Below are 25,026 nucleotides of genomic sequence, written 5' to 3'. Positions count from 1 at the left end.
GGGTCTTATAGCCTTTAAGGTTTTGGGGGGGAGGTAATGTCAGTACTTCTAAGAAAATGACCTAAAGTAAGAGAGATGTTCATTCAGCATCTTTGCCGGCCAAGCCAGTAGACCACATAAAGAACTTGCAACATTGCTTTCCATTTCACATAGCATTGACTTTCTCTCCCCTTTTCTCCAGAGGAATAACCAAATTCACTGCGGTTGATTCATTCTTTCCAAGTAATCTACAGTAAAGGGATGCTAGATTATGGAAAATCAGAGCTGAAATCTGTGGCTTTAATTGATGTTTTCATATTCCAGCTAAGACATTGAATTGCTGATGTGGTTCCTTGAATCAACATCGTTTAGTTTCACATTTTGGCAGTATAAGGCCAGAATATCAGTGGAAAGATCTGGTATGCTGAAATATTTCAGGATCAGCCTCACTGTGGTTATTGCTGTTACATAACTTTGATAATGCATCCACTACTCAACAAATGGGTAGCTGAGAAGGTGGGGCTAGCTAAGCTATTTTTTTGATGCTTTCTGCAGACTATATATTTTCTCATTAAGTGTACTTTACTGGAAAAAAACAGACTGGAATTTTTGGTGATAAAAAATTTCTAATGAAGCATGCTTTCCTGGGGAATAATATAAACAATTAAGAGGAATTATATAACTATTATAGTAGGCTCTAGATCTTTTGAGACTTAGATTCCTTTGGGATTTCCTTCTGTAGCTGGGTACAGTGCTTGTTACTTGGGGCCTACATTTGCTTATGATATCATGGAGCATTCCAGCTAAATGTTTTATGGGTAGAGAGGGAGGTAGAAGAAAAGCTCAAGAAATCCTCAGTATTAAGTCAGAACGAATTCAAGATGTGTTTTGTTTCTTCGATGGGAATAAAAGTTTAAGGATTATTCTTAGTATAATAGTGATGATCATTGATTTATCAGAATTAAATATCAATGATTATGAAACTGCTAGGAGAAAAACTAATTCCATGAAATAATTGCCAAGGTCTTAACTAGTGGGACTAATTTTAACTGTAGTGGTTATTATCACCTCAGAGAAAGCATGAGCCAACATGAATGCTTAGAAATAGATGCTTGCATTAGTGGTGTGCAAGTTCAAAATCAGGAATCACAATTTTCTTCCTATAGAAAATTATATCTTTGTGATGTACCCAGTGTCTCTACTTTTTCTCATATTATCCCCCAACATATACCTTCCACCTTCATATGATTTGCAAACATATCCTGTCCATTCTTATCTTTGCTTAGTTTAAATGTAGGCTATATCTTGGTATTCTAAATGAGCAACCAAATGGACTTGGATAGTAAGGGATATTTGTATCACTGGTATTCTTATCTCCCCTTCATGCTCCTCTTATTTAAATACTGTCCACCCTTTGGGGATCTATGTCTAGTGTCATCTGCTCCATTGAAGCTGCATCAGTTACTCTAGCCCCACCCCTCCTTTCTGTGAGCTCTTTTGCATCTAAAGTAGCTACCACATTGTTCAGTATTATTTCATACATGGCGGCTTTTTCTCCCAAGCTAGGTTATATGCTCTGAGGGCTGTGAGCTTATTCTAAATTTTATAAATTATATACTTTATAAATTTTACACTATCTAGTCCAGAGTGGACAAATTGATCCTCAATAACTACCTGGTCATTAGTTGGTCAAAATTGGTGTGATTTTTTTTCCTCTCTTTTCTTCCAAATTATAGCAGAAACTAAATGTCTCATGCATTAAATAGCTGTGGCAATGCAAAATACTTCTATGTTTTCTTCATGATCTATTCAAGAGGCAAATTCTTTTTTTTTGAACACTCCATTTATTTTTTATTTTATTTTTAAAAATTAATTAATTTATTTATTTTTGGCTGCGTTGGGTCTTCGTTGCTGAGCGCGGGCTTTCTCTAGTTGTGGCGAGTGGGGGCCGCTCTTCGTTGTGGTGCGCGGGCTTCTCATTGCGGTGGCTTCTCTTGTTGTGGAGCCCGGGCTCTAGGCCCGCGGGCTCCAGTAGTTGTGGCACACGAGCTTCAGTAGTTGTGGTGCATGGGCTCAGTAGTTGTGGCTCACAGGCTCTAGAGCGCAGGCTCAGTAGTTGTGGCGCACGGGCTTAGTTGCTCCGCGGCACGTGGGATCTTCCCGGACCAGGGCTCGAACCCATGTCCCCTACATTGGCAGGTGGATTCTTAACCACTGCGCCACCAGGGAAGTCAATTTCTTTTTTTTTAACATATCTTACACGTTACTAACATACTATGTACACTATACACATCTATTTTTTTCCAAGAAATATTTATTTATTTATTTATTTATTTCAGCTGCACCAGGTCTTAGTTGTGTGCGGACTTCTTAGTTGCGGCATTGTGGCCTCTGGACTCTTAGTTGCGGCATGCATGTGAGATCTAGTTCCCCTACCAGGGATCGAACCCGGTCCCCCTGCATTGGGAGCACGAAGTGTTACCCACTATACCACCAGGGAAGTCCCTCAAGAGGAAAATTCTAATTCTAGTAAAGAAATGCTACAAGGAAAGTAAACCTCATTTCTTAAAGGGGAACTTCCATATCACTCAACTTGCTGAGTAATCTAGGGTTTGGCTTCTCTAATCTGCCGTTTCCTCATCTCTGAAAATGAGAAGTCATTCTTTGGCCATTTGACTCTTGCAGCTTTGCTGGGAAAATATACATGTCTGAAGATGGTGATGTTTATCAGCAGCTGCCTTTGGAATGAAAGAAGTGCTATTATCACCTACTTTATGATTCACTGTGCATAGGAAGGAACCTGGGAAGACCTAATATACATATTGCTTAGCAATTTCCATTTTTTATTTACCAGTGTGTTGTGAACATATTTTCTTTTCTTTTTTTTTTTTTTTTTTTCCGTTACCAGAAACCTGTACTTGTCAGAGTCTTTTCCATGTATTTCTTGAAGATGAAACCCTTTTATAGGAACATATTTGCAAAATCATCAGAGTACACCCAGAACTGTCTGTAAATGACAAAAGACTTAACAATGACCACGGTTAAAGATTTGATGACAGTTCATAATAATGCAGTTGACAAGAAAATTAGTTATTTCTGAGATATACATTTTAAAGTAATAACTAGGATTATTACTTATAACATTATACCAGAACATATAAGATTTTTAGAAATTTCATGTAATGTCTGAAACATTTATATTAACATATTTCCATACATATTTCCATACAAGTACAAATATAAGATTTTTAGTAATTTCATGTAATGTCTGAAACATTTATATTAACATATTCCCATACATATTTCCATACAAATACAAATATGATTTTTAGAAATTTCATGTAATGTCTGAAACATTTATATTAACATATTTCCATACATATTTCCATACAAATACAAATATAAGATTTTTAGAAATTTCATGTAATGTCTGAAACATTTATATTAACATATTTCCATACAAATAACCCAATGAAAGTTTAGTATTAGTTGTTTTGTTTGTTTTTTTATACTGCAGGTTCTTATTAGGCATCAGTTTTATACACATCAGTGTATACATGTCAATCCCAATCGCCCAATTCAGCACACCACCATCCCCACCCCACCGCAGTTTTCCCCCCTTGGTGTCCATATGTCCATTCTCTACATCTGTGTCTCAACTTCTGCCCTGCAAACTGGCTCATCTGTACCATTTTTCTAGGTTCCGCATACATGCATTAATATACGATATTTGTTTTTCTCTTTCTGACTTACTTCACTCTGTATGACAGTCTCTAGATCCATCCACGTCTCAACAAATGACTCAATTTCGTTCCTTTTTATGGCTGAGTAATATTCCATTGTATATATGTACCACATCTTCTTTATCCATTCGTCTGTTGATGGGCATTTAGGTTGCTTCCATGACCTGGCTATTGTAAATAGTGCTGCAATGAACATTCGGGTGCATGTGTCTTTTTGAATTACGGTTTTCCCTGGGTATATGCCCAGTAGTGGGATTGCTGGGTCATATGGTAATTCTATTTTTAGTTTTTTAAGGAACCTCCATATTGTTCTCCATAGTGGCTGTATCAATTTACATTCCCACCAACAGTGCAAGAGGGTTCCCTTTTCACCACACCCTCTCCAGCATTTGTTGTTTGTAGATTTTCTGATGATGCCCATTCTAACAGGAGTGAGGTGATACCTCATTGTAGTTTTGATTTGCATTTCTCTAATAATTAGTGATGTTGAGCATCTTTTCATGTGCTTCGTGGCCATCTGTATGTCTTCTTTGGAGAAATGTCTATTTAGGTCTTCTGCCCATTTTTGGATTGGGGTGTTTGTTTCTTTGATATTGAGCTGAATGAGCTGTTTATATATTTTGGAGATTAATCCTTTGTCCGTTGATTCATTTGCAAATATTTTCTCCCATTCTGAGGGTTGTCTTTTCGTCTTGTTTATGGTTTCCTTTGCTGTGCAAAAGCTTTGAAGTTTCATTAGGTCCCACTTGTTTATTTTTGTTTTTATTTCCATTACTCTAGGAGGTGGATCAAAAAAGATCTTGCTGTGATTTATGTCAAAGAGTGTTCTTCCTATGTTTTCCTCTAAGAGTTTTATAGTGTCCAGTCTTATATTTAGGTCTCTAATCCATTTTGAGTTTATTTTTGTGTATGGTGTTAGGGAGTATTCTAATTTCATTCTTTTACATGTAGCTGTCCAGTTTTCCCAGCACCACTTATTGAAGAGACTGTCTTTTCTCCATTGTATATCTTTGCCTCCTTTGTCATAGATTAGTTGACCATAGGTGCGTGGGTTAATGTCTGGGCTTTCTATCTTGTTCCATTGATCTATGTTTCTGTTTTTGTGCCAGTACCATATTGTCTTGATTACTGTAGCTTTGTAGTATAGTCTGAAGTCAGGGAGTCTGATTCCTCCAGCTCCATTTTTTTGCCTCAAGACTGCTTTGCCTATTCGGGGTCTTTTGTGTCTCCATACAAATTTTAAGATGATTTGTTCTAGCTCAGTAAAAAATGCCATTGGTAATTTGATAGGGATTGCATTGAATCTGTAGATTGCTTTGGGTAGTATACTCATTTTCACAATGTTGATTCTTCCAATCCAAGAACATGGTATATCTCTCCATCTGTTGGTATCATCTTTAATTTCTTTCATCAGTGTCTTATAGTTTTCTGCATACAGGTCTTTTGTCTCCCTAGGTAGGTTTATTCCTAGGTATTTTATTCTTTTTGTTGCAATGGTAAATGGGAGTGTTTCCATAATTTCTCTTTCAGATTTTTCATCATTAGTGTATAGGAATGCAAGAGATTTCTGTGCATTAATTTTGTATCCTGCAACTTTACCATATTCATTAATTAGCTCTAGCAGTTTTCTGGTGGCAGTTTTAGGATTCTCTATGTATAGTATCATGTCATCCGCAAACAGTGACAGTTTTACTTCTTCTTTTCCAATTTGTATTCCTTTTATTTCTTTTTCTTCTCTGATTGCCGTGGCTAGGACTTCCAAAACTATGTTGAATAATAGTGGTGAGAGTGGACATCCTTGTCTCGTTCCTGATCTTAGAGGAAATGCTTTCAGTTTTTCACCATTGAGAATGATGTTTGCTGTGGGTTTGTCATATATGGCCTTTATTATGTTGAGGTAGCTTCCCTCTATGCCCACTTTCTGGAGAGTTTTTATCAGAAATGGGTGTTGAATTTTGTCAAAAGCTTTTTCTGCATCTATTGAGATGATCATATGGTTTTTATTCTTCAATTTGTTAATATGGTGTATCACATTGATTGATTTGCGTATATTGAAGAATCCTTGCATCCCTGGGATAAATCCCACTTGATCGTGGTGTATGATCCTTTTAATGTGTTGCTGGATTCTGTTTGCTAGTATTTTGTTGAGGATTTTTGCATCTATATTCATCAGTGATATTGGTCTGTAATTTTCTTTTTTTGTAGTGTCTTTGTCTGGTTTTGGTATCAGGGTGATGGTGGCCTCATAGAATGAGTTTGGGAGTGTTCCTTCCTCTGCAATTTTTTGGAAGAGTTTGAGAAGGATGGGTGTTAGCTCTTCTCTAAATGTTTGATAGAATTCACCTGTGAAGCCGTCTGGTCCTGGACTTTTGTTTGTTGGAAGATTTTTAATCACAGTTTCAATTTCATTACTTGTGATTGGTCTGTTCATATTTTCTATTTCTTCCTGGTTCAGTCTTGGAAGGTTATACCTTTCTAAGAATTTGTCCATTTCTTCCAGGTTGTCCATTTTATTGGCATAAAGTTGCTTGTAGTAGTCTCTTAGGATGCTTTGTATTTCTGCAGTGTCTGTTGTAACTTCTCCTTTTTCATTTCTGATTTTATTGATTTGAGTCCTCTCCCTCTTTTTCTTGATGAGCCTGGCTAATGGCTTATCAATTTTGTTTATCTTCTCAAAGAACCAACTTTTAGTTTTATTTATCTTTGCTATTGTTTTCTTTGTTTCTATTTCATTTATTTCTGCTCTGATCTTTATGATTTCTTTCCTTCTGCTAACTTTGGGTTTTGTTTGTTCTTCTTTCTCTAGTTTCTTTAAGTGTAAGGTTAGATTGTTTACTTGAGCTTTTTCTTGTTTCTTTAGGTAGGCTTGTATAGCTATAAACTTCCCTCTTAGAACTGCTTTTGCTGCATCCCATAGGTTTTGGGTCGTCGTGTTTTCATTGTCATTTGTCTCTAGGTATTTTTTGATTTCCTCTTTGATTTCTTCAGTGATCTCTTGGTTATTTAGTAACGTATTGTTTAGCCTCCATGTGTTTGTCCTTTTTACGTTTTTTTCCCTGTAATTCATTTCTAATCTCATAGCGTTGTGGTCAGAAAAGATGCTTGATATGATTTCAATTTTCTTAAATTTACTGAGGCTTGATTTGTGACCCAAGATGTGATCTATCTTGGAGAATGTTCCGTGCGCACTTGAGAAGAACGTGTAATCTGCTGTTTTTGGATGGAATGTCCGATATATATCAATTAAATCTATCTGGTCTATTGTGTCATTTAAAGCTTCTGTTTCCTTATTTATTTTCATTTTGGATGATCTGTCCATTGGTGTAAGTGAGGTGTTAAAGTCCCCCACTATTATTGTGTTACTGTCGATTTCCTCTTTTATAGCTGTTAGCAGTTGCCTTATGTATTGAGGTGCTCCTATGTTGGGTGCATATATATTTATAATTGTTATATCTTCTTCTTGGATTGATCCCTGGATCATTATGTAGTGTCCTTCCTTGTCTCTTGTAACATTCTTTATTTTAAAGTCTATTTTATCTGATATGAGTATAGCTACTCCAGCTTTCTTTTGATTTCCATTTGCATGGAATATCTTTTTCCATCCCCTCACTTTCAGTCTGTATGTGTCCCTAGGTCTAAAGTGGGTCTCTTGTAGACAGCATATATATGGGTCTTGTTTTTGTATCCATTCAGCCAGTCTATGTCTTTTGGTTGGGGCATTTAATCCATTCACGTTTAAGGTAATAATCGATATGTATGTTCCTATGACCATTTTCTTAATTGTTTTGGGTTTGTTTTTGTAGGTCCTTTTCTTCTCTTGTGTTTCCCACTTAGAGAAGTTCCTTTAGCATTTGTTGTAGAGCTGGTTTGGTGGTGCTGAATTCTCTTAGCTTTTGCTTGTCTGTAAAGCTTTTGATTTCTCCATCAAATCTAAATGAGATCCTTGCTGGGTAGAGTAATCTTGGTTGTAGGTTCTTCCCTTTCATCACTTTAAGTATATCATGCCACTCCCTTCTGGCTTGCAGAGTTTCTGCTGAGAAATCAGCTGTTAACCTTATGGGAGTTCCCTTGTATGTTATTTGTCGTTTTTCCCTTACTGCTTTCAATAATTTTTCTTTGTCTTTAATTTTTGCCACTTTGATTACTATGTGTCTCGGCGTGTTTCTCCTTGGGTTTATCCTGTATGGGACTCTCTGCGCTTCCTGGACTTGGGTGGCTATTTCCTTTCCCATGTTAGGGAAGTTTTCGACTATAATCTCTTCAAATATTTTCTCTGGTCCTTTCTCTCTCTCTTCTCCTTCTGGGACCCCTATAATGCGAATGTTGTTGCGTTTAATGTTGTCCCAGAGGTCTCTTAGGCTGTCTTCATTTCTTTTCATTCTTTTTTCTTTAGTCTGTTCCGCGGCAGTGAATTCCATCATTCTGTCTTCCAGGTCACTTATCCGTTCTTCTGCCTCAGTTATTCTGCTATTGATTCCTTCTAGTGTAGTTTTCATTTCAGTTATTGTATTGGTCATCTCTGTTTGTTTGTTCTTTAATTCTTCTAGGTCTTTGTTAATCATTTCTTGCATCTTCTCAATCTTTGTCTCCATTCTTATTCCAAGGTCCTGGATCATCTTCACTATCATTATTCTGAATTCTTTTTCTGGAAGGTTGCCTATCTCCACTTCATTTAGTTGTTTTTCTGGGGTTTTATCTTGTTCCTTCATCTGCGACATAGCCCTCTGCCTTTTCATCTTCTCTATCTTTCTGTAACTCCATATTTTCTTTTCTAAAACGGCTTTCTAGAGTGGGTCCAAGAACAATTCAGAGTTTTGCCTCTTACTGTTGATTTATTTCCAGAGTAGATAGTTCAGGCGAACTCTGTTTTCACCTTGTGGACTCTGACCCAAACTAGAGGATGGCAACTTGGTTTTGTGGTGAAACCTTTTTTATATGTTGAGGAAGTAAAGGATTTGACACATCTCTGCTTGGTGGGATGGCTGGGACTTCCATCCTTATGGAAGGAAATTAAAATATGTCAGCCCATTACTTGCAGGTTGCAATAAATGATGGTAGTACTCGGATTTGGCTAAAGGTATTTTTGCATATTGTTGGTTAATGGGATATCGATGTTGCATTGTTTTATAGAGAATTGCCCAGATCAAAACCCCCGTCTCAGGAACTGGGATCCAGGACAAGATTCTGCAAAACAAGTTGTTATCAAGGAGGGAGACATGTTCCGCCTGACCTCAGATGCCACAGTGAATTCTATAGTCATTAAGGATGGAGGTAAGTAGTGGTCCCTGTCTATGGGAACAGCAAGGTTGCTCTTTACTACAGGGCAACGTTTGATGTTCTGTATGTAGAAAACTATTCTTAGCTTTTAGGATGTGGTGTCACTCTAACCATGGAGACAGGAAAAGTTCCTAAGGTAGAACAGTAGAATTCAAGAGCTGGAAGGGCCTTAGAAATCACTCAAGTCAAGACCCTTGATTTATAGAAAAGGGAATAGTTCCAGAAGGTCATCTCTCATAGCTAAATCTTTGTTACAACTATGGACAGTGATGAGAGAGTTAATATACGTGAAAGTGAGATTCAGATTGGTAGAGTCTTAGATATTTTTCTAGAAATGGTTTACTTTTAAAGTGAATGGATTGAAATTCATACACATGGGCATTTTTAGGGTGTTGAGATATGAACTCTCCATTTCTTTGTTTAATATGTTTTGAAAACAGGTTCAATTTTCTAAGCAGACTTCTAGTAAATTCTTTTTCCCAACTTAGCTGCGGAAGTGCTTTTTTCCCCTCTTAAGATGAAATTTATTTCTCTGTACCTCAGAAAGATGTTTCAGAAGTTGGCTTACTTAGTGTTATTCCCTGCAGGACTGCTTGTATTTGGGGACGATAAAGATGGATCCAGAAATATTACTTTGAGGACTCGTTACATCCTGATCAAGGATGGTGGGGCGCTTCATATTGGAGCAGAAAATTGCCGCTATAAATCCAAAGCGACAATTGCCTTGTATGGCAAGTCAGATGAAGGTGAAAGTATGCCAACATTTGGCAAAAAATTTATTGGTGTGGAAGCCGGCGGGACACTGGAATTACATGGGGCACAGAAGGCATCGTGGACACTGTTGGTGAGAACTCTGAATTCCTCAGGCTTGACCTTTGGCTCCCATGCCTTTGAAAAGGACTTTTCCAGGGGCCTCAATGTGAGGGTCATTGACCAAGACACAGCCAAAATTTTGGAAATTGAGAGGTTTGATACCCATGAATACCACAATGAAAGTAGGCGACTTCAGAAATTCCTGAGAGACCAGGATCCAGGACGGATTGTTGCCATAGCTGTTGGAGATTCAGCAGTCAAAAGCCTCTTACAAGGAACCATACAAATGATCCAGGACCGGCTGGGAAGTAAGCTGATCCAAGGACTGGGCTACAGGTGGGCATACATATCTCTTTACCTTCCTTCCTGCTATGTATTAGCATCTGTGTCTGTGTGAGAGGAGAGCGGGATGGAGAAAGAAACAAAACACTTCACAGTCTGACTTCAGGGGCCAGAATGGCCACTACCATTTGGAAGTCTGGTTGCCTCTTGCTTTGAACTGGAGGACAGAAGACTGTTTACAAAGTTCTTTTCTTGGCTTTGGTTTATGAAGCACTTTGTGAACCTTAGCATTGGGCTTGTGAAAAATTAAGAACAGAAATGTACTGAAAAGCAATCAGGCAGTTTAAGGAGATTGACTTCCTTCTTTTATTATCTTCTGAAGATCATATGAAACTCAAGCTAATTGAGGCACCTTATGAGTTGAAAGGTTAGGGCCCAATTCCGTGCTAAGGTGTAAAAGTTGTCTGAAAAGATTGAGGAGGGGTGGAACATGCACAGTTTTCTTTTTCTTTTTCTTTCTTTCTTTTTTTTTTTTTTTGAATCCTTTAATTTGAATCTGCTTGTTTGATTGGCACAGGCCTCTGGGGCCCTGGCACATGTGGGGAAGCACAAGTTGGAGGGCTACGAGGTTCATCCAGATAGTAGGATTCATTCCTACAATTTATTCTTGTGTTCTTATGCCATAGTCTAGTTAATCATGATTTCCTAATGCAGTTCTGGGTTCTGGGGAAGCAGCTGGCTCAACAATTAATTCAAAAAAACAGAAGTTTTAATTCTGCTTACTGTTCACAATAAAGTCAGGGAATATCTGCAGTGAGAAGCAAGAGGACTTCAAAACTCCCATGTTGAAATGATCTAGTTATTATTTTTTTCCTTTGATGGTTGGTTGATCTAGTTATTATTTTTTCTTTGGTCAGTGTTGGAATGGAATATTATCTATAGATATTGTAGAGAAAGTTAAGAAGGCAAAAATTAGTGAAGAAAAAGCATCTGTAATGTTCTTAAAATGCTTTTTACTCACCCAGGGAATATTTAGGGGATTCTAAGCGCCGGGTACCCATAGATACTTAGATGAAAGGACACTGTCTCAGAGTCCTCTTTTAATCTGGTGGATAAACAGAGACCTAAGTAGAAGGGGATCGTACAATGAGACACTTAGTGCAGCTACAGGGTATGATGCGAGTGCAAATAGAAGGAGCCTTGGGGAATCAGTAGAGGCTTCCCAAAGGTGAGAAGCCCGAGGGAAGTTTAGGAGTATACTGTGTAGGCTGTAGAGAAGGAGGGCTTAGAGGTGGTTTTTTTGGGGGGGTGGTGGTGGTGATTTAATTAAATATTATATATATATACAGAAAAGTGCTAAAAACAAGAATGTAGAGTTTAATGACTTATCACCATGTGATATCAGGGTAGCTACCACCCAGATCAAGAAAGAGAACGTTGCCAGTGTCCTGGAAGCCCCCATCCTATCCCATCCTGTTCACTGACCACTCCCTCTGTTCACCAAAGGTAAACCACTCCCCTGAATTTGTGGAGAACACTCAAGTTCAGGTTTGCCTGTCTTTGAACTTCATATAAATGGAAGCAGACAATATGTTATATTTTGTGTCTGGCTTATTTGCTCAGCCTCGTTATTGAGTGTCGTTTATGTTGGTGCATGCAGGGTGGCTTATTTTCATTGCTGTTTATTTTCTGTTGTATGACTATAGCACAGTGTATTTACTGCTGGACATCTGGGTGGTTGTCCAGTTCAGACCTCTCTTATAAAATGTGCTTCTCTGAGTGTTCTTTTATCCATCTCTTCATGCTTATGTACACATATTTCTATAATTTATAGACCTATGAATGGAAGTGTGGTCTGTTCAAAGTCAGACACCTACTTTGTTTCACTATCCAGTAATACCGGAGATTACAACTTTTGTTTCTTTATGTCATTATTGTTCTAGGTTTGTGTGTTCATTAGCTATGAATATTTTGTTTGACTTTTTTTGGGTTCCTCTCCCTACTGTTTCTAAATTCCCTTTAGAATTTAGAAATATTGCTGCTGATTTGATGGAGGAATTAGAGTTGTGATCCTTTGCCAACATTCCATTGCACTGACATTATCTCCAGGGTACATAAACATGCCCCTTTGAAGATAATGTTCTGGCATGCTGAAATTTTCCTCAAGTGGAGGAGGGAAGTAGGAGTGTTTTGGAGATAATATCAATAGAATAGAACATTGTTTTATAGTTGCTGAGGCAGTTCTGGTAAATAAAGGAAGCCTCTGATATTCTTCCTCTTCCCTCTCACACAGGAGATAATAAATTGAGACATTCTTCGTTTGATTCTTTCTGCTGTATCAAGGAATATAAATAGAGGTATAAAGCACAGTCGGCCAAAGAGTAGCTAATCCACGCAGGGGTGGGTGTAGAATCTGTAAGGTTGTAGGCATGCTTTGGTTAACTTTCATCCGTGAATATCCAGCCATCTGTCTAGCATAGATTACATTTGGCATTTTTTTTTTCTACAGTAGGAAGTTGACATTTTTCTTCTCATGTTTTAAACCAGGAGTCTTAAGGCAAATTTTCTGACTTTTTATCTTTGTTCTTTCTTTTTTTTTTGATTGATTTTGCCACAAGCTTGAGCAAAGTCCCTGGGATGTTTATCACAGTATCACAGAAATAAAATGGTGTTTTTCAAACATACTGCTTTCAACAAATAGATATAAAGCATGTAAAATTTTAAATCTATTGGATAGTGATTCTACAGTTTTAATTTAAGAATATTAAGAAACCAATAATCGAGTGGTGCTCAGCCTTGTTTGCATACATGAGATCTTAAAAAAAAATCCCACGCCCAGGGCCCACCCTACATCATTTACCTCAGGATCTCTGAAGGCTAGGACACACCACCCTGCAATTTGTGCAGTTAAGGTTGATACCTAAGGCTCTAACCTCTGACCTGTGACTCAGAGGTTCTCAGTGTGGTTCCCAGACCAGCAGCATCAGCATCACTTGGGAACTTGTCATAAATGCAAATTCTATGGCCCCGCCTCAAACAATCAGAAGGTGGGGCCCAGCAATCTGATTTAACAAGCCCTCCAGGTGATCCTGATGCCTACAGAGTTTGAGAACCACTGCTCTAACTTGGTGGTTCTCCAGTGTGGCTGCACAATCGTGGCATCTGGGGAACTTTAAAAACAGACTAATGCCAGGCCCCACCTGTAGAGATGTTGTTTGCATCAGCGTGGGCTGGGTCTAAGCATGGATATATTCCTAAAGCTCCGTGTGATTCTATTATGCAGCTAGATTTGAGAACATAGCAGAGAGGAGAGTGGAAAAGAGAGCAGGTAATAATCATTTAAAAAGAAATGGGTTTGTGCCCAGAATGATATAGGAATGAAATGGGTATGCATTGAGGAAGGAAGTCAATGATTAATTGAAGTCATAGTCATCAGTGTGTCACCTGTTACAGAGCTGGACAAACAAGGATTTAAAATTCAGGTGCATTTTCTTCTGTGATGTCAGTTATTTCAGTCAAGTTTGGACTTGCAACCACACATGGAAAAAGAGGTGGAGGGGTTGACAAAAATGAAATAGAATTAACAGCACCTGTCATAACATCTGTGTTGGGGATTTGGGTCAGTACCATGACAAATAATCAAATGCACCTGCTTATTTTCCTTCTAGGCAAGCTTGGGCTTTGGTTGGTGTTATTGATGGTGGAAGTACTTCTTGCAATGAATCTGTGAGAAACTATGAGAATCATAGTAGTGGAGGAAAGGCTCTTGCCCAAAGAGAATTTTATACTGTGGATGGTCAGAAGTTCTCTGTGACAGCTTATAGTGAATGGATTGAAGGTAGGCGAGTACAGTTTATACTCTTGTAAGACATTGGTAAGTATTGTGACAGATTTTTTTTTTAAAGTGGTATTGTATTCAAATGACAGTCTGTTTAGATTTCTCAACTGGTTAAAGATGAAACCTATAGTTTCCCTACTGTACATAATCTTTTAGACTCAAGAGTTTTTTCTGGACTAGAAAATGATCTAGTTTAGGCACCCCCCAGTTGGACTTTTGTTCTTCATTCTTGAGTCATATGGTGTAGTTAATGGATTTGCTTCCTGGATTTGGTACCAGTTGAACCAATCTGGATGTGATCGGGTGAGCTGTCTTTGGTTGTGTTCTGTGACAGTGAAATGATCTTGTACCTTAGATTTTCTCGTTATATAGGCGTGTCGGCAAATATTACCTTTGAACACATGCTGTATAAACAAATTACTCATTTTCTTAGCAATTTTTCCTTGATAATCCAGCTACTACATTTATCTGATGGACAAATTGGAAAACACAGAAAAGTACAAAGCTAAAATTAATGTTTAACCCTATCATTCATAGTTAATTAGCACTCTTCAATTTATGTTGCCTCCCCTAGTGTTCATTTTGTTTTAACCTGCTTTCCTCTCCTTAAATAATGTATTGTAAAGTTACCTTAGGTCTTTACTTTTTCTTCAGCATATTTTAAAAATAATAATCCACCTTTTAGAAGCACTATCATGTCTAGCACTGATGCTCTGATTTTTTCTCTTAAGGATGTTCACTGCAGAATTTCTGTACTTACCGACTTTGCTGCTAGATTTTTTTGGCTCCAGGTAGATAGGCAGCCTTCTGTCTGTGCTTGCCCACCAGCTTTTTTTTCCAACCAAAATTAATGTGAAATGAGTCATTAAAAAGTGCTTTATTACATTTGTAATTAGCCAGAAAGGTTTATTTTAGACTGAGCTTATAACTCTGTTTTGAGCAGCACTGTAGCAAAGTATTCACTGAAATGGATTTCTGGAGACAGAATGCCTGGGTTCATATCCCAGCTCTTTTACTTACTATATGATGATGGGCATGTGACTTTAACTTCCTAACCCTCAGTTTCCTCATCTGAAAAATGGGGATAATTATGGAAACTACCACATAGAGCTGCTGTGAGTATCAAATGCGAAGAATATGAAGTTTTTTAGCACAGTGTATATAGTAAGCACTAAATAAAGGTTAGCTATTTTAACAATAATGCAAACATGACCTGGGTGTATTTTGTGTCCTTGTAATTAAAGAGAGAAAGTCTTTTGCTTTAAAACAGAGTTCCTGGTATGTAACAGGGACTTTTCACATGTTCCATCTAAGCAGCCTTCTGAGTCTGAGGTGAGGAGATGGTTTCTATTATGGATAAGGAACCTGGAATCAAGCCTTAGCTTTCTGCCTCCAAGACTACTGCTCTTTTGACCACGTCATGGTTGCCTCTGGCAAAAAGCATAGGTAGATGAGAAGTATTTCTAAGCAGGAATTTGGACCTGCATGAAGAGTTTAGTGGAACTGCTTCCAGGGAGACTCCAGGCAGAGGATAACACTGACAAACCTTGAGTCAACATTTCCTTTGTGGGAAATTTTGCTTTCATTTCCACATTACCCATGACTCCTCTCTTCTGGAAGAGGATACATTCTAGCTATCTACTGTAGGATATTGTTTGTATTCTATGTTCTCAGTGGCTCCTATTTTCTGGATGAGGTAGAAATTCTCTCCAGGAAGCAAGGAGGATAAAATTTATGTCCTTTCATACTTCCAATTCAGTAGTGCTAATAGGAGATATCTCAGGTAGGATTTTCTTCTACAGCCAGAAAAAAATGAGGAATAATCGAACAATACAGATTTTTTCCATGTAACATAGCTTTTTTTTTTCTTTAAACAGAAACAAATTCTGATGGTCTTTTAAGCCAAAACTTATTCATCTAGAAATCTTTTTTTAAAGCATTATTGAAATTTTATATGAAAAAATTAATGTTTCTTAGTTCTTTTTTTAGATAATTCTTTTTGGTAGAATCTGAAATTTGGGGTAGTGATTGTCATTGCTACCATGAGGTTTTTGTTTACCTTTGCTTTTAACCTGCCTGTTTTGATTCTTGGGAAGGCAGAATGATATAGAGTTTAGGAAATTGGACTCTGGAATTAAATTAGCATTCATTTGCGGGCTCTATCATTTTTCAGCTGTCAGTCAGACTCCTTGGCCTTTGCTTTCTTTATCTTTAATGCATATAATAGTTCCTATATCTCAAAGTTGTTTTGATGAAAAGTTATTATGTATGTGAAATCCCACAACTGTTAGCTATCGTTATTGTTTGAGTTATTATTATTATTTAGACAGAATTCCATTATAGGCTTTAGTATTTATATGCAAGAAACATATAAAAAAAGAAAACACTTTACATTTATTAGGTTCTTTTTTTTTTCTTGTTTTTTTTTTTGGTGCTTTGTAGAAACAGGAAAACATGGTGGATCAGAGTCTAAAGGAGCAGAATTCAAGACTTGCTCAGGTTAGGTTTTATCAGGATGTCCTCAAGACTGTAAGGATATTTGTGTTACTCTTTGTGCCTTGCCTAAATTTCCCTCTTTTTTATTCCCCTAACTTGAGTAAATGAGTTGTTTTTACTCCTATCATCGACTTTTAGAGTCAGTATCTTAAAGTAGCCCCAGAGTAGTTTGCCAGTTAATTAGAAGGATGATAGTGAAGTACAGTTAGTAAACAGATATCTTTGAAATGTGGTGTTTTCCCACATTTCCATATTTTCCATAGCTTCCATCTATTCCATATTCATTTGCATTAAATCACTTTTTGAACCATGACAGATTATATCATGGACAGTTTAGAAGCAGGAAACACTTCTACACTTGGTTGCATGTTAAAGAGTATAAGTTATGGAGATGCTGGATCAACTTTTCAGTTTTCATCTGCCTAGTTGGGAACCAACTCTGAATTTCAAAAGGAGGTATTAGGAGAGATCAATAATTAGTAGTCCCTGGATTGCAAGCCTGACGTTATCCCAGGAAAGGAGCTGAGTTGGACTGGGGCACTATCATGTGGCCTTTAGGTCACATTGCAGATAATAGTGGGAATACTCATCCCTTCAGTAGACATTTATGAGTCTGCACTATGAGACAGAGCAGTGAATACACAGATGCATGTACTTTGCTGCCTTTACTGATGTAGCTTCCAGGGAGGTGAGCTGTCTTCCCATTGGAATGATACGAATCATACCAAAGAGAATATCAGAATGAGAATACCGGAGATAAAGGTTACTTCCAGCAAGGATGTTTGGGAAGTACTTAAAGGTTCGCCTGAATTTTATCAGATGAATAGTATCTTGGTTGAGGAATTAAGAGTGGAAGGACACTGTAGATAAAGACTAAAGGATGAAAAAAGGCACAGAAATGAGAGATTGCCTAAGGCAAGCTGTTATTCTTAATATTAAGATTATGTGTGTGCTAATGTCCTGTCTCATCGGGTGCATGGATCAAATTGAAGCATTGCTGACTTGTGTTTATTTTAACTTTTGATTTGTGAGTCAGTGAGGGGGTTGATTTTACAAAAAAAAAATCACTTTCTTTCTTGCTTTTTGGTTTAGGTGTTTCTCTTTCAGGTTTCCGGGTAGAGGTCGTGGATGGAGTGAAACTTCATCTGCTGGATGACGTTAGTAGCTGGAAACCCGGAGATCAGATTGTGGTCGCAAGCACGGACTATTCCATGTACCAAGCAGAGGAGTTCACCCTTCTCCCCTGTCCCAAGTGCAACCGCTTCCAGGTCAAAGTCAAAGGTATCAGACTGCTCAGAAGGCTCTTGGGAAACACTCTTTTTGAGATATGACTCCTGGAATTCTTTGTTTTTCCTTCAGTCGTCATCATCATCATCATCTTCATCTTCATCAATATTGAAGTTCTTAGCAGTGGGGTGCTTTGAACACCAGAGTCCCAGAGGATGTTAGATAAAAGTAGTCATTGAGCAATAATGTTGCTGTTAATGATGTGTTATAGGCAAATCAGTGTTTTTGTGCCAGTTTCTATGTTAAAAAAAAAAAAGATGCAGACTAGATGGATTGATTTTTTCAAGATCCTTTCCAACTACTTTCTTATTAATTTTCCACTATTAAATAATAGTAAACCAGATTCATTTTTTAATAGAAGTCTTTCTTTTTTTAATTAAAAAAAATGAAACTCATGGTTTTTGAGTGTCTACTTTCTTGGCAAAAAGTAGATCTCACTAATATATTTAAAATGAAACCAAAAAGGTATTTTCATAAAACTACATTTCCTATCATAATCTTGAATAATATATTTTTTGAGAGAGAGCAATGTACAATAAGATTCTTACTGTAAGCTGTGTTTTTAAAGGATGACTGACATTTACCAGATACTTATTTTGAGCCTGGTAATAGGCAAAGCTTCTTACTTCATTGCCTCAATTATGGGATTCATTGTGCATTTCACTCATTATAGTTCCTTGCTTCTGTAATAAAAATATACATTTTTGATACAAAACAAAATAAAAACAAAACAAAATAATTTATAGTAACTATTTAATAAGTACTCAATGGGTAATTTAGAGCTTTGAAGGTTAAAGGAAAATTTTTTGCTTTAGAAAAAAATGGGATTGGCCCACTTAGCAGTTTTTTCTTGTTTCATTCAGTTTTGTACTTTTCTTTCTTGACAATACAGGGTATAAGCAGAAAACAAAAAGCTAAAAAACCTTGATACGATCTGGCATTAATTTCAGTTGGAAATTCCCACTCTTGTTAACAAGTCTACATGATAATGAGTCTCCATAATCTCAACTCCTTGATTTATTTGTATTTTTCCTTCCTGAGTTTATATAGTAAAGATCAGATAAAAGCTCATTCTTAAAGTGTTTCTAAGCTTCCAATAAAGGTGGGAATTTAAAAGTGCATAATAATATTACAATAAGAAGTGGGAAAGGAAAGATGGTTATTTCTGTACTGTTAATGTCCAAATGCAGATTACTTTAGCTTTGAAGTAGAAGCAAAAACAACTTGACATTCTGTTATCAACATGTACAAAACCATTCGTTTTCCTAGATCCAACATGCATCTGGGTCTTCATCTGTCCTCAAGGGAGTAGAACAAGAGCACACGGACAGGAAGCAGAGAGAGAGAGAGAGAGACAGCATGGATTCTTAGTTAGATTCCGGATTATTGGTGCTGTTCAAGAGAGGACTGAACTACTTCAGGGAGGAGTAAGCTCTCTGTGTGTGGGTTTGATAGTTGGTAGTGAGGGTTAAGGCATTGAGTAGGGAATTAGACTAGATAATCCTTAAAATCTTTACTTCCTGGGATTCTGTGGTTCTGAGGTATTGAAGAATGGAAGAAAACAATACATTTCAATAATGTCTTGGAGTTACAGAATAAAGAGGGCTATCTTTTTGACATAAGTTTTATGTTTTCATTGTTCTAATGTTATTTTTGCTTTGCTCTCATCAACCAGAAACGCCTCAGTTCCTGCACATGGGTGAGATTATAGATGGTGTAGACATGAGAGCTGAGGTTGGAATTCTTACCCAGAATATTGTAATCCGAGGAGAAATGGAAGACTCATGCTACGCTGAAAACCAGTGTCAATTCTTTGATTATGATACCTTTGGGGGACATGTCATGGTAGGCAAAAGGATTTAATGAACTCTTTGAAACCCTGGCTGCTAAGTGCATGTGGAAAAAACTTTCAAGTTTTGGAATGAGATCTGTATGGCTATTGAAATCATATTTTATTTCTTTATCCAATAACAATGAGATTTTAGATGATTAAAAGATAAGGTTATATCTTTATTTAGTTGATCTGGACCTATAGTTAAACCATTTAAGAATTGTCCCATGAAGGATTAAATCAATTTACATTGGGAAGAACCAATTATACAGACAAAAAAACAAATAATCTCAGTATCATGCATGCAATCTCTGAAAGAATCAGTTTTTTTTTGGTTTTTTTAAAATTTTTTATTTATTTATTTATGGCTGTGTTGGGTCATTTTTTTTTTTTTTTAAGGTTTTAGTTTTTTGGTTTTTTTTTTTAAGGAATTCCTTTATTTTTATTATTTTTATTATTTATTTATTTTTAGCTACGTTGGGTCTTCGTTTCTGCCCAAGGGCTTTCTCTAGTTGCGGCAAGCGGGGGTGCCTCTTCATCGCGGTGCGCGGGCCTCTCACTATCGCGGCCTCTCTTGTTGCGGAGCACAGGCTCCAGATGCGCAGGCTCAGTAGTTGTGGCTCACGGGCCCAGTTGCTCCACGGCATGTGGGATCTTCCCAGACCAGGGCTCGATCCCGTGTCCCCTGCATTGGCAGGCAGACTCTCAACCACTGCGCCACCAGGGAAGCCCGGGTCTTCGTTTTTGTGCGAGGGCTTTCTCTAGTTGCGGCAAGTGGGGGCCACTCTTCATCGCAGTGCGCGGGCCTCTCACTCTCGTGGCCTCTCTTGTTGCGGAGCACAGGCTCAGCAATTGTGGCTCACGGGCCTAGTTGCTCCACGGCATGTGGGATCTTCCCAGACCAGGGCTCGAACCCGTGTCCCCTGCATTGGCAGGCAGATTCCCAACCACTGCGCCACCAGGGAAGCCCCGAATCAGTTTTTTTAAAAAAAAACATATTATGAAACGGTAAGCAGTACACATTCAAAATATGTTTCTGTAAAGATATTTTTTGTATGCAGATTTTTATTCTGTAAAAGTACTGAACACTTACTGTGTGCTAAGCATTGCTCTATGTACTAATGTATTGGACTCCTGGGCTGCATTTTGGCTACATGTGTCTTAAAATCAGTTTTTGTGCATTGAGTAGGCTATTATTGTTGGCTACGTTTCTGTTGCACTGATTTCTAAAATGTTGGTCAGTGTCATTTCTTTGTTTTTAGTAGTGTGATAAAAAAATCCAGTGTTTGTAAATATTGAGATCGCTCAAGTGGTGGATCAACAGTGGCGTTTTTAAAAAGGACTCAAGTAAACAACAGTGTGTGCTAATTAAACATTGAGGGAGGATTTAGAAATAATTATTTATCAAACTCTGGTGGAGATTATAGAAATGAAAGAATAAGACAAGACTGGAAATGGCCAAAATATTTGAACAAACCCGAACATATATACAGAAACCATTTCTGTAGTTTTCCTTGTTACATTTCCTTTATTCCTAATGAGAGGCTATTTTTATTGCTCTTCAAAGCATTCACTTATGTAAGGAAGCATTTGCTAAATTACGATCCAGGAAAACAGTCTAGTCTAGTCTCCTTCAGATATTTTCTTTTAAAACAATATTTTTTGCTACTTTGCTATTCTGAGCTACTTTGCTGAAGCTACTTTGCTTATGTACTAGTTTGATTTTGGTTGTCTTTGTCTTACAGATAAAGAAAAATTTTACTTCAGTCCATCTTTCTCATGTGGAATTGAAACACATGGGTCAGCAGCACCTGGGGCGGTATCCTGTTCATTTTCACCTGTGTGGAGACGTGGATTATAAAGGAGGGTACAGACATGCAACATTTGTGGACGGCCTGTCTATTCATCACAGCTTCTCAAGGTGTATCACTGTGCATGGGACAAATGGCTTGCTGGTAAGTAGCCTCACATTATGTTGATGCATATTATGGAAACAGTTAACTCTCCTTCATTCTCATGACTTCTCACTTTTATGTAAGTAAGCTGTTATACGACATGTCTTACTCTATCCTGCTTTACTGAGAGTTCTGCTGTTTTTCTCTGTTCTTTTAAGAGATCAATGAACCCTGACATTTGACTTTGCCCCATCAGCTAAGATGAAAACTTCTTTTTGCTTTTGTACTGAGCATGCCTCATGAATAGCACTTGTCGCTTAAACTGCAGTCAATCTTGTTACCAATGACATCATACACTTCTATTTCTGCAGATAAAAGACACCATCGGATTTGACACACTAGGTCATTGTTTCTTTTTGGAAGATGGTATTGAACAGAGAAACACTTTGTTCCACAATCTGGGACTCCTCACCAAACCAGGCACCCTACTTCCCACTGATAGGAATAACTCCATGTGTACCACCATGCGGGAAAAAGTGTTTGGAAATTACATCCCTGTGCCTGCCACTGACTGTATGTGAGTAATTGGCGGAGTGAAAAACTCACTTGTGATGGTCAAGGGCTGTTGGCTTTTGGGGAAGATGTTTTGGGGGAGGTTTTTAATAGGTGGGATTTTTCCTGATGAATGTTTAAATCACCTTAATAAATGCCTTTCAGGGCTGTTTCAACTTTCTGGATTGCTCATCCCAACAATAATCTGATTAATAATGCAGCTGCAGGCTCACAGGTAAATAATATTAAAGTGCTTCAGTTTTTTTGTATTCAAGTTTGTAAGTATTCTGGTTTATATATATGCAGTGTAGTTTGTGGTAATCTAACTCAAGCACCTTGCTTTCTGGTGCAGCTTATTTCATTGAGAGCAGGCTATGGTTGAGATGGTTCTTCTATTTCTTCTAAATCATTTGTGCCAGTTAGTATTTATGAGTGTAGTAAGACAGGTGCGAAATGCCAGAAAAGAGGTGGGCTCATATCTAGGGTTATCATGTCATCTCCAGAGTGTATTTTTAGTGTATAATGTACGATCTTTCTGGCTTCCCTATTTCGGTCATATATTAATGAGCAAAGAAAGCCTTGTGAGAGTGGATTATTCTGTAGAATATTATGACAATGGTCATTCTGGTCAAAGGGGCACATCCTTTTGTTAAATACAGGGATTGTATACACTTAGGAATTTCATCTCCTTGGTAAAGCAAGGACTCAATTGTGTGCCTTAAATTAACTATGTGCCTTAAATTGTTTCACATACACATACACAGGGATAACTTAAGAGTATAAATGAACTGTTTTTGGATGACAGAAATGTCTCCAGGATAAGCTTGGGGAAATTTACATTTGTAAGTGTGTTTTTAGAGCTGCTAATTTATAACATAAAAATGAATCTTTAAGACATGATACTATTATGAGTATATCTGTGCTGAAAACTATAGCACAGAAATATGAGCTTTGCAGCAAAACCTGAATATTCATATATATACATCATGGCTATTAACATTTTAAAAAGGAAAGAAATACCTAGCATTGTTTTCCAGGATGAAATAAAAAATTAGTTGAAGGGAGTATTTCTTCAAGATAACCAGAAAACAGGTATCACTGGGTGATGGTGGAATTCACATCTGTGATTTTTCTTAAAAACATAAAACATAAAACAAAATTCTCATTTGACAGAGCAGAGACCTGGACATTCAATCATTTCAGGCTTCTATTCATTCATTTTTCATAAAATATTTGTTGAGCCCATATAGGATTTGTGTTGAGAGTTTCTGATTGGAAGATGAGATTTTGGGTAAAGGTGACCAAGGGTTTGATGTGCAGTCTTACCCCAGGATCATCTTCTGACCTGTTACATTACAAATGAACAGTCAGAGCAGAGATTCCTTTCAGCTGTTTTCAGAAGTCATGGGTTGAAGATCAAAGCAAATTGCAAATAGTCCATGAAAAATGTAAGGTGAGGTTGCCAGACATCCTTACTAGGCCTCATGTGAGAAAAGAAGAAAGCAGGTCTCTATCTTTTCCATCTCCTGTACGTTCTTCTTCCTATTCATTCTGTGAGTTCTTTTTTTCTCTCCAGAAAAATTGTTCCGGTAAAGCTCATGTTTTGGCAAGGGTTTTCCTCCCAAAGTAAATCAAACCCTTTCTTCTTGGTACCTTTCCACTGCCTTTTACAAAGCTCCCTTTACCTGTTTTGACACCACAGAGTTTTAACAGGAAACAGCTGCTACCGCCTTATCCCCCTTTTTCTATCCCCCAACCTGAAACTCCATTGCATCTTGGTAGGGTTTACTCTGCCCTCAGTTTATAATCGGGCTATGGTATGGAGCCTTCCTCACAGCCCTCCAAGTCTGTTTTGTGCCCAAAAGAATAGAGGTGGCAAACACATTTTTCAGAGTAGTTTGTTTTACTAAGACCCATCTGTAAAGTTGTATCATGGAAAAATGCCACATACTGCATTCGTTTTGGTGATATGTTTTCCACAATTCATCTCTCTATGCTCCTAAAGGACTTCGTTACAACTAATACAGTACTTATTACGTATATTATATTTTAGTTCTCTCTGTATTTCCCATTAGAGTATGAATTCTTTGACACCTGGCACTAAATAAATGTTTGCTAAATTTGAATTGATACCATACTTTTGGACTATATATTTGAGTTTTAACAATCTGTTTAATCAAAGTTCCTTAATGTGAAGTTGTCCTTCACATTGGGCTGATTTGTAATTAAATCGTAAAATAAAAAATTGTCACAGAGATTAAGAACATTTCATTTCGATTTTTATATCTTATTTTGAGTGTCAGAAATTTTCAAACTGTTCTGCTGCTTTCGTTAAGGTAAGTAACACTGAAGTTGAACAGACAGGACCCAGCCTGAGACAGCATCCTGATTCATGCATGTGGTGGTTTTTTCTGTTTGGCAAAAATTGCCTCAGGACAGGAAGGGCACTGGAGTTGTTTGAAAGAAGTCAGTGATCTCTGCATGTTGGTGGATAGTTGTTTAATAGGTATGACTCATGTATTGATCAGGTTTGGAGGTAAACGGAAAAAAACCCATATTGCTAAAAGGCTATGCTGTCTTGGTCACATGGAAGGGAAGGGGAGAATTGTTTGGTTCTAGTTCTGTATGACTTTTTTTTTCTTTCCCCCCAGCTGTTATTTAATACCTTGATTTAAAAAAATTTTTTATTGGAGTATAGTTGATTTATAGTGTTGTGTTAATTTCAGGTGAATCAGTTATACATGTACATATAACCACTCTTTTTATTTTAGATTCTTTTCCCATATAGGCCATTACAGAGAACTGAGTACAGTTCCCTGTGCTATACAGCAGGTTCTTATTAGTTATCTATTTTATATATAGTCGTGTGTATATATCAGTCCCAATCTCCCAGTTTATCCCTCCTTCCCCCCCACCCCCCTTTATCCCCTGGTAACCAAAAGTTTCTTTTCTATTGGATTGGCCAAATGAACTTTTTGGCCAACCAAATACATCTGTGATTCTACTTCAGTTTTGTAAATAAGTTCATTTGTA

General features: G+C 37.4%; 1 protein-coding gene across 2 annotated transcripts in view; it reads left to right on the top strand.

Annotated features, from left to right (window-relative positions):
- The window catches only part of CEMIP2 (cell migration inducing hyaluronidase 2), an 84,725-nt gene that overhangs the window by 17,525 nt on the left and 42,174 nt on the right, over positions 1-25,026 (top strand). For both annotated transcript variants that reach the window (XM_059924898.1, XM_059924899.1), the window contains exons 3-10: positions 8,853-8,993; positions 9,587-10,148; positions 13,763-13,932; positions 17,521-17,709; positions 19,391-19,560; positions 21,292-21,501; positions 21,813-22,018; positions 22,159-22,228. In XM_059924898.1, the coding sequence (XP_059780881.1) occupies positions 8,853-8,993; positions 9,587-10,148; positions 13,763-13,932; positions 17,521-17,709; positions 19,391-19,560; positions 21,292-21,501; positions 21,813-22,018; positions 22,159-22,228 (1,718 nt within the window). The remainder of the gene's footprint in view (positions 1-8,852; positions 8,994-9,586; positions 10,149-13,762; positions 13,933-17,520; positions 17,710-19,390; positions 19,561-21,291; positions 21,502-21,812; positions 22,019-22,158; positions 22,229-25,026) is intronic.

The sequence above is a fragment of the Balaenoptera ricei genome, chromosome 6 (assembly GCF_028023285.1).
Source record: "Balaenoptera ricei isolate mBalRic1 chromosome 6, mBalRic1.hap2, whole genome shotgun sequence".
Lineage (NCBI taxonomy): Eukaryota > Metazoa > Chordata > Mammalia > Artiodactyla > Balaenopteridae > Balaenoptera > Balaenoptera ricei.
Note: the sequence above shows the minus strand (reverse complement) of the source record. Positions and strands in the feature narration are given on the sequence as shown.